Genomic DNA, 10,587 nt, shown 5'->3' on the forward strand with positions numbered 1-10,587 from the left:
TTGCCTGACTCTAAAACCCAGTCACTAGTCCTCTCCTTACTTCATTCTAAGCTCTTCCTCTTTTCTTCCACGTCTGACATCATGCCACCTGGAATGTCAGCCCTGCAGTGAAATCATCAGGGATGTTCTTCAAACTCTTCTTTATGAAACCTTCCTGCACTCTTTGAAGTTAGTGTGTATATCCTTTTCCACATGATGCTGGCCAGAAGTCCACACATCTGAGGACAAAGGCCATACTGACTTGGTTCTGATGTCAGTGCTTGCCACGTGAATAGTATCCGTTCTTAGAAGAAGCATTGTTGTACTGAGTGCCATGTTCTCTCTCCAGGTGTCGGTCTGAGTTTATTTTTAATTGTAGAATGAAATTCCTAGAGATCATCAATTCTGTCTAGCTTATGTGGCATGTGAGACAATTCCCTTAACAAAGCACAAACCAGGTGGTTAAGAGAGAAAAATTACAGATAACTAAGAGAGGAAAGATAATTACTCCCCGCAAAAACTATTCCAGCCATACGTGGCCCTCATCCAAATGGTGGATGCCTATACACATGTTCCTAAGAACAATGAGCGTGGAGGGAGAATGGAATTTAAATGTACATTAGGCTTCTAAGTGAAATATTTGTGTTAGGAAATTTTAAGTTGTAAAATTACCTTCTTATAATCTTCTTGGAAGAACTTGGAGCGTTCCATATTAGTAAAAGAATCACCACCCCATCTGTCTCCTAGCTGCCTAAGCAACTAAGAGGATTTGCTGACTTGAACTTTTCTCTTTTCCAGATCCTGGCCATCGTGTCTATCCTGTTCATCGTGCTTTCCACTATTGCTTTGTCTCTCAACACACTGCCGGAGCTGCAGGAAACGGACGAATTTGGACAACTCAATGACAACCGCCAATTAGCACATGTGGAGGCTGTGTGTATTGCGTGGTTTACCATGGAGTACCTTTTGCGATTCTTATCCTCACCAAATAAATGGAAGTTCTTCAAAGGCCCACTGAATGTCATTGATTTGCTGGCCATCTTGCCGTACTATGTCACCATTTTTCTCACGGAGTCCAACAAGAGCGTGCTACAGTTCCAAAACGTGAGGCGCGTGGTCCAGATCTTCCGAATCATGCGCATCCTCAGGATCCTAAAACTCGCCAGGCATTCGACAGGCCTACAGTCTCTGGGTTTCACTCTTAGGCGGAGTTACAATGAACTGGGCTTGTTGATATTGTTTCTGGCCATGGGGATAATGATATTTTCCAGCCTGGTATTTTTTGCTGAGAAGGATGAAGATGCTACCAAGTTCACCAGTATCCCTGCATCATTTTGGTGGGCCACCATCACCATGACCACTGTCGGCTATGGTGACATTTACCCTAAGACATTACTAGGGAAAATCGTGGGAGGCCTGTGCTGTATTGCTGGGGTTCTGGTTATTGCCCTTCCTATCCCAATTATTGTGAACAATTTTTCTGAGTTTTACAAGGAGCAGAAACGCCAAGAGAAAGCAATTAAAAGGAGGGAGGCTCTTGAGCGGGCCAAAAGGAATGGAAGCATCGTTTCTATGAACTTAAAAGATGCCTTCGCGCGAAGTATGGAACTGATAGATGTGGCTGTGGAGAAGGCCGGAGAGTCCGCCAACACGAAGGACTCCGCCGACGATAATCACCTGTCGCCAAGCAGGTGGAAGTGGGCCAGGAAGGCTCTGTCGGAAACAAGCTCCAACAAGTCTTTCGAGAATAAGTACCAGGAGGTTAGCCAAAAAGACTCCCACGAGCAGCTGAACAACACGTCTTCCTCCAGCCCACAGCATCTGAGTGCCCAGAAACTGGAGATGCTGTACAATGAAATCACCAAGACACAGCCTCATTCTCACCCAAACACAGACTGCCAAGAAAAGCCTGAGAGGCCATCTGCATATGAAGAAGAGATTGAAATGGAAGAAGTGGTGTGTCCACAGGAGCAGCTGGCCGTGGCACAGACCGAGGTCATTGTGGACATGAAGAGCACCTCCAGCATCGACAGCTTCACCAGCTGTGCCACTGACTTCACAGAGACAGAGAGATCGCCCCTGCCGCCGCCCTCCGCCTCTCACTTGCAGATGAAGTTCCCAACAGACCTCCCAGGGACAGAAGAGCACCAAAGAGCTAGGGGCCCCCCGTTTCTAACTCTATCCAGAGAGAAAGGGCCTGCTGCCAGGGATGGCATGCTGGAGTATGCCCCAGTCGATATAACTGTGAACCTCGATGCCAGTGGCTCCCAATGTGGGCTACATAGTCCTTTGCAGTCTGACAATGCCACCGACAGTCCTAAGAGCTCTCTAAAAGGCAGCAAGCCACTAAAGTCCAGATCCCTCAAAGTGAACTTTAAGGAAAATAGAGGCAGTGCACCACAGACCCCACCCAGCACAGCCAGGCCACTGCCAGTCACAGCAGCTGACTTTTCGTTCACCACCCCGCAGCACATCAGTACCATCCTCTTAGAAGAAACCCCCTCCCAGGGAGACAGACCCTTGCTGGGTGCTGAGGTTTCAGCACCTTGTCAGGGACCTTCCAAAGGGCTGTCTCCCAGGTTTCCCAAGCAGAAACTGTTCCCTTTCTCTTCAAGAGAGAGGAGGAGCTTCACTGAAATAGATACTGGTGAAGACGAAGACTTCTTAGAGCTCCCAGGGGCAAGGGAGGAGAAGCAGGGGGACTCCAGCCCAAATTGCTTTGCAGATAAGCCTAGTGATGGGAGAGACCCTTTAAGAGAAGAGGGCAGTGTGGACTCTTCCTCCCCGCAGGACACAGGTCACAACTGTAGGCAAGACATTTACCATGCTGTGAGTGAAGTCAAAAAGGACAGTCAAGAAGGGTGCAAGATGGAAAACCACTTGTTTGCCCCAGAAATTCATTCCAACCCAGGAGACACAGGTTATTGTCCCACACGTGAAACCAGCATGTGACTAGTTACAAAAGCAATAAATTAAAAAAACAAAAACAAAAAAAACTTGTTTCTTAAAAATGAGGTTAATAATGCCTGTGAACTAAAAAAATGGGAAGCCCTCCCCAAAAAAAGTGCATAAAATGTTATTTTTGCATGGCATGAACAGTTTAGCTTAAATACTGTTTAAATAAAGAGTCAAGACTGAATTTTGTAACAAACCAACAAAAATGACTGAAGAACAGTGAACAAATAAAAAGAGCTCTATTAGGAACCAGTATTCTGCAATGTCTGACATTTTTGATCCTTTCATTTCAAATTGTAGGCCGATTTTCAAGTCTTAACATTTATGTTACAATGAAGCTTAGAATTTTCATATGAAAGGATGAAATGTCATTGCATGCATTCATAATTATGAGGAATAAGGTACTGTGAGCTTGCAAAATGCATAACTTTGTAAATAATGGGGCCTGGATGCAAAAGTGTCATGAACACATGGAAACAAGTTTCTGAGACACAGGTATTTCCTTCACAGCTACTGCCTGGAGGAGCTGTACAGACTTCCTGTTGCAAAATTGCAACCTCTCCTTAAACCATCTCGCATATCTTGCTTTGACTTATAAAGCTCTTATAAGTACATTTGTTTAAAGGAATACAGTATTTTTTATTTATTTGTGATATAATTCATAGGCTGCATTTTACTTTTTTGCTTCTGCTTAGTTGTGGCATTTGTGGTTCATTTATAAATCATAGACATGGGCAAGATTTAATGACCAGATATCAAAATATTTGAAATTTTGCCAATAAGTTATATATCATGCCACACCCGATTACAGGAATGCATTTTTTAAAAACCTGAAATTATTTAAAAGGTTATATCATACAATTAAATGTTTTTAATGGCAGTCTACATTTGGAAATTAGTTCTTTTAAGAAATGCATTTTGGCCACCTAAAGATGACTGTATTTTCCACTTGTATCCAATATAACATAACCTTTTCTAACTAAAGTTCTAAAAATAGAATACAGATATGCCAAAATGGAAATTCCAAAAAGTGACCTGACAAACTAAAAGCAGAGTCATTTAAGTGAGATTGCCACCGCCACTCATAGAGTTGGCTGGGAAATGAGTTGCTACGAAAAGAACCCAGGCGTGGTAACGGGTCACCCTATATTTCTCAACATGGGATGTGAGGTTGGGGGACACCGCAATGTGTGGGAGGAAGTTGTTCCTTTTGCTGGATATGAATTACAGAACCCAGAGCACAGATGGCAGTCACACCCTCCTATAATTACAGCAACTAGAAACACCCCCTTGCATTTCCAACCTTTTCAGGGGGTGATTGGGACTCTCTTTGTTCAAAATGACTTTCAGAGATTTTTACTGGGAACGGTGAAATCCAGAGCAGTGAAGGCACTGACCAGAGATTGCCTGTTGGTGAAGTCTGTGCTAGAACCCAGCTCATCTTAATTCACGTTGCTTCACAGGAATCGAGGCTCTGGTCGAAATTTGCAACCACCAGATGTGTGATTCTAGGCAAGCCTGTACAACTTCTCTTGGTCTCAGTTTTGCCCCAGTAAAAATCAAGACAAAATTGTTTCCAAGGTCCCATAAGACTTTAATATGATTCCTTGGTCTCCCAGGAAGGTCCAGATTTTGCCTCAGCACTTTGTACCCGTCTGTGTGTGTGTGTGCGCGCGTGTGTACAATTCAGGGAAATAGGAAGATGCTGGGCCAAATTTCAAGCACAATATATTGTTTAAAGAAAAAATTCTAAATTTTATTTTATTTTTAAAAGGAAAAAATAGCCCAAATATTTAGACTCTTATTTAAGACTTTAAAGAAAAACATTTCTTCATTAACAGAATCTGGTCATTATATCTCAGATAAGAAAACAAGTTTTGATCTTAGTTGAAACACAAGCAGACCTACTGCTAAAAATAATTTTAAACATTTCTTTTTTCACTGTGCTTAGAATTTCTTAGTGATTTTCATCTTAGTGATTTTAGTGTATCATGTTTCAAAACATAACCTTTAAGAGTTTATGGTCATTAATCGTTGATATTTACATTACTCATGCTTATTTCAGTGTCTAAAGCTAAATATTGATCAGTTATGTAAATAGAGTGTTTGAATTTTCTATCTATAGTTTTTCAAGGTCAAACAGGTATATCTGCTGTTGGATGAATAGCAAATAATTTATGAAAATCATTTTATTTACATAGCCTCATAAAGCAATTATTTTCAAACGTCTCTTATTAATGAATCTCAACTCTTTTTATTCATCTTTCTGTATAAGTGGACTTGTCTTAATGCGCTAAGAGTTGACTGATGCCCACCTTTCCTATGTCTGTTAGGCCCTCTGCTGAGAACACTGCTCCAGAATGTTTAATATTAGAAAGCTTGCCTAGTCAAATAATCCTAGACATTCCTCCCTAGAAGCATCCTCCCCAAAATCTTTTTTCTCTTCATTCTAAGGTACTTTTTTAAGTTTTAGAGAATTTTCTAGTACAACCCATGGAAAGCATATCCTTCCATTTTTCTTAGTTCCTCTGAGCCAAAAGTCTTCAGCTAGGGAAAAAAGAAAATGCTCCTCTAAAAAACATCTTTGACTTCAGTGTTTCACAAGGAGGCAGTGTGGGGACTGAAGGCTCCCAGGATGCACTTGTGTAGCACTTCCTAAGCCTTTTCCACGAACTGCACATAACGCAGAGAATAAACATGTGTGCCTGGAATGGTCTGGGAATGTCCCAGGCACAGAGTTCTTTTGAAGTCTTATGTTTTACACTAAAAATTCATGTAAATGCTGCATTTTACTTTATAATTTTATATATTCCATGTGTTTAAATATTTTTAAAATAATGTTTTATATTATTTACCAACTAGTAAAATGGATACTTGTATAACTTTAAGTACATCTTTTGTATCCCCTGGAAAAATAGATCCCCAGTTTGAGATGTACTGCATGAATGGCAGGAACAGAGACTGGTTCCCTGAGGGCCACTGGAGGTTTCTGCTGCTGAGAGCGCTCACCCCTTGTTACAAGTGAGAATTATCTGAATGACTACAAAATAACTCAGTTCCACATATGGCTAATTTGATCTAATTTGATTCTTCTGACTCTCTTAACAACCAGCACAAATTGCCACAATATTGTTTGAGGTCAAAGATTGAGTCCAATCCTACGAGGATAGAAATGGGTGCATCAGCGTGTGTCCTGAGTCAGACCACACACACAAGGATGATATGCTAAGTGGGTGCCTGGAATTGACTTGATTCATCTCTAAACATTTTTACTAGAAATTTCTCTACTGTGACACAACCAGCTGCTTTGAAGCAAGCATTTGATCAAGTATTATCCTGATATAACTAGATTTGGTAACAAGGAGAATATGTGCCAAGTGTCTTCCCATTAATTTCTTCTCAAAACAGTCTCACTCTCCTATAGACACTGGCCTAGGAGAGTCAACAATTCAACTATTTTCTCTTGAAATTTGAATAGAAAAAAAAAGCCATATGTATACAGAGTACTTATAGTTTCTTATCCCACAACAGCCTTTTGAATATTCAGTAAAGGACCAGCGGGGTTATACATTTTGCTCAATTTCACACCCGTCCCTGGTGAATAGAACTTGGCCTCATCCACGTCATCTGGCTTCAAGTCTGGCATTCCAATATACTACAGGAAAGTATGTTTAGTTAGGCTTGATTTTTTTTTTTTCTAACAATATCAAAAATATGTAAATAAAACTGGAGGTGTATTTATAGTCACACAGTTTCTTTAAAGCTACAGTAGATGATGCCAAATGGTAAAAACATGAGAGAACTGGCATTGACCATCTTTTGCATATATGTTTCCCAATTTGGAATTTTGACCGTAAGATATACATTCCTTGGTTAAATAATTCATTGCTCATGATATCACATGACATACTCATCAAGCAGAGGGTGGCAGAAGACACTTAATCTGAAACAAAAGCAAATAGAACTTTAGAAATACTTCTAAGTTCAAAAATATTGTCTAATTAAATTTGATAATCATTTCACTGTTCATTCATTCAAATACTAGCTGAGCATCCCGGTATGGTGCTAGGATACAACCCCTGGCTTCATGGAGCTTACTGCCTGGCCCACTTAAAACCAAGCTGAGGATTTGGGTTACTGAAAAATGTCTTTTCTGAGGATGGAAAAACCATTCAATTATCAAGCCAGGGAAGCACACAACAGAAACAAATGAAATGATTTTCCAAAGAACTGTTTTCCTAAAAAGTAGATGGATGGCATAGTCTAATCTGTAATTATTTTAGAATCACAGTTTAGATTTCACACTTGAAATAACAAATTGTTCGTCTGAGTGAGGTTATGTGTTGTCTTTCCTTATTATCTGATACAATGAAAAATAAATTTTTATTAGATATATTGCTTGTCAAAATAGCTAATTATAGTCTGTAACAAATCACTAGAGCAAAATTTAATACTAGTGGAAAAGTCTGTTTAAAAGTTTATGTTTTAATAGTGTGTTTGATGGTTATATTATTAAAAGCAAAGCATTTTAATGCTTTTTCTTCCTATTAACTATTGGCAACATTTTAGGGATCTATCATTAATCATTGCTTAGTCCTCTAAATTCCTAAATGAAAGATTTTTAAAATTCAATATTTAAAAACTACTTAGTTTGACTCAAGGTATTTATTCTCTAGATCCATATGGATTCTGCCACTGCACTGCCCTCCCCCAAAACAGAACAAAAAAGAAGAAGAAAAAAAGAGAGAAAGTAAAAGAAAGCCCATCCCTACTAAGAAAGAGGAAAGGTCCCAACTCCAAAATCTTGGTGAACACCTCATATTATTCAGTTTAGTATTTATTGTGACGTAGTGACATAAATGCTATCCTTTAGTGGTTTCAATGACCATTTCTTCTACTTGCCTTTTTAAAACAGCCTAACTTAATTGTATAAATCCTTATTTACCATAATCTCTTCCTTGTTAAGTCTAAAAGGATTTTAACCTGTAAATACACATATAAATAAAGGGAAGTGGGGGATTGTCTTTAATAATAAGGTCACCCAAGGCCAGCCAAAGATATAAGTACAGAAAAAAAGAAGAAAGACTAAGAAAAATGTAAGGAAATTTAAATATGTTTTTAAGCAGAGAAATTTATATTAGGTATAGGCATGCACTTGCATAAAATTTAGACTAAATACTTATTATTTATAGGAAATTTAGAATTCAGGCCATAATTCCAATTCTACTTTCTCTCCTGAAGAAATTATTTCTTATCATCTGACAGATATTTCCAGATTGCTGTTGATAAAATGTTTTATTCAACAATTATGTATTGAGGGTCTCCTATGTGCCCAAAATTAACTTAGGTACAGTTCATTCCCTCAAGTTTACAATCTAGCAGAGGTTTCATATTTAAGAGGTTATATTCCCAAGTAAAATCCAATTCCAGTGGATTATAGTGAGCTAATAATAGTATGACAGTAGATTTGAGTTTGTTGTTGGAGAATGTCTATAACTCCCTTTTATTTTCCTTCAGACTCAAGTTATTTTTTTCCATTCTCTAATCTAGAATCTGAATTTCCACCACATAGGGTTTCTAAACACCCATGCTTAAAATTGCAGTAGCTGTCCGAAATCTAGTGACAATGTATTTGAATGAAGACATTTCCCACTTCAGCAGAATAGGATTCTAGCCAAAAATGACTTTGAAAATGATCATTTTTATACTTCCATAACTGTTCTGTTTGATTTTTTTAAATCCTAGGCTGTATGCTGAGCTAGATGCCACCCCAAGCTGCTGATTTTATGAAAGCCGAACGCCCATCTGAGCAATGTTTATCTTCCCTCCACGGTGGGCAATGCTGGCCAACAATATGGCTACATAGTTTTTCCTTTAACTATTTTTGCTCCATTTCAACCTAAAACAGACTTAGGATGGTATACCAAACACTTAAAATAGACTTCCAAAATCAAAACGCAGGGAAACTGACACGGAATAGTGAGGACAGAACAGAGTGGAAAGATACAGGTTCAGAGAGGATGTCAGGGGCGCTCCGCCATCCGGCTTGTTATTCCCTGTGTCGAGTGCCCTCTACTGGTCAGTCTGAGAGAAGGTGGAATTGTACAGGCCAAGAAAGGATGCCTTAAGCAGGACTTGAAAACCACCTTCAGTCCCCTGCATATAGCCAAAACCTCAGTTCCAACCGAGGCATTGTTTTTTCAGTGATTACATCTCAGGGTTTTTTTTCTTTTTCCAAAATATTTGATAAAACTCTTGCTACCCTTTGCACAGCACTTTCAGAGTATTCCTACCTCCAAAATCAAAACAAAATCACAAGTGTAGCTGAATGTTTAGCAGTGACCTAGTCTACACTTGGGATACACAGTAAATGCTCTTTTGACCTTTCTGCCATTAGTGGGAAGCAAGATAAGAACTCAAAATGGTGGGTTTAAAAAAAAAATTCATGGGTCTGTAATGATAAGGCTATTTGGGTTAACTCACTCCAAAACCCAGTTTCCATTCTACTTGAAGATTACAAGTAGAGCCTGAAATACTCCTGAATTGACTCTTGAAAAAAAAGGGGGTTTTAAACTCCCCATAGACATCTGTGTGCGCTGACCAGAAATTCTACTACAGCCAGATTTCTGGCCCATCTTTAAAGCAAGATGTTTCTAACATTCTTATTTGTGTATGGGTTAGGCTATGTTTTCAACCTGTAAATTATACTCACATCATAATGTTTAATGACAGGAAGATTTTTGTAAGGAACACACATACGCAGAAAGAAACATGTATTGCTATTACCCAAATTATGTATCCAACAAAATGTTATCACTAGAATTAATTAATAAAAATGTACATATTCTATGAAAATCTCACTAAAGAATTGGCAAAATTTTTCCTATTAATATTTAGCTCAAAACCAAAGAGAAGAGAAAAAGAAAAACCTGTAACTTACAAAACACTTACAAAAACTAGTGTGTGACACTATCTTGTCACACAATAGCCAAGTTTCAAACTTATGCAATTTTAAAGAGGTATGATATTAAACCATAAAAAATTCAGTGAATGCATAAAGAAGGTTTATTAAGCAAATATGAGGTACCATTAAACACACTGAAGCATTTTTAATAACCTTTAATTTAACTATATAGTGGCTATGTTTGCTTGCTTTTAGCACCTTGATTTCAATCTGAAGTCTTTCTCTCTGATATTGTTACTTGTGTGTTTGCTTACTTGATTTGTTTTGTTTGGAGAAGTGAGGGTAGGTGGGAGAAAGTATTTTAAAAAGAATATTATTGGGCAACTTATTAACATTACCTAGTGTACCTGGAGTACAATAGAAACCATTTGTAGACATGCCTCGGCCATCACACTCTCTTCCCCCTTTTTGTCAAGTTTTACCATTCTGGTTTGGAGACAGATCTTGTGATCAAATTTCAGATCCTGCTAATTAAGATTTTTCATTCCTCTCCTGTCTGCAGTACCCTCAGCAATCCTTCCCTAGGATTTCCCTGAGCAGAGTATATCAGGTATCAAGTCAAAAGGAAGACCAAATGAGCCATTAGCAATCACAACTTGAAGCCCAAAGACAAGAGCAACAGGAGGATGTCCCAGCAGTCAGAAAACATAGCCAGGCCTAAGGACAAAGGAACTGTCCCTAGGCAGTAT

General features: G+C 38.8%; 1 protein-coding gene across 1 annotated transcript in view; it reads left to right on the top strand.

Moving 5' to 3' along the window:
* KCNB2 (potassium voltage-gated channel subfamily B member 2) overlaps nucleotides 1–3,186 on the top strand; it is a 418,770-nt gene extending 415,584 nt beyond the window's left edge. The window contains exon 3 of the mRNA XM_025394582.1: nucleotides 778–3,186. Coding sequence (XP_025250367.1) covers nucleotides 778–2,931 — 2,154 coding nt within the window. The 3' untranslated portion in view covers nucleotides 2,932–3,186. The remainder of the gene's footprint in view (nucleotides 1–777) is intronic.
* The last annotated feature ends 7,401 nt before the right edge of the window (nucleotides 3,187–10,587 follow it).

The sequence above is a fragment of the Theropithecus gelada genome, chromosome 8 (assembly GCF_003255815.1).
Source record: "Theropithecus gelada isolate Dixy chromosome 8, Tgel_1.0, whole genome shotgun sequence".
Lineage (NCBI taxonomy): Eukaryota > Metazoa > Chordata > Mammalia > Primates > Cercopithecidae > Theropithecus > Theropithecus gelada.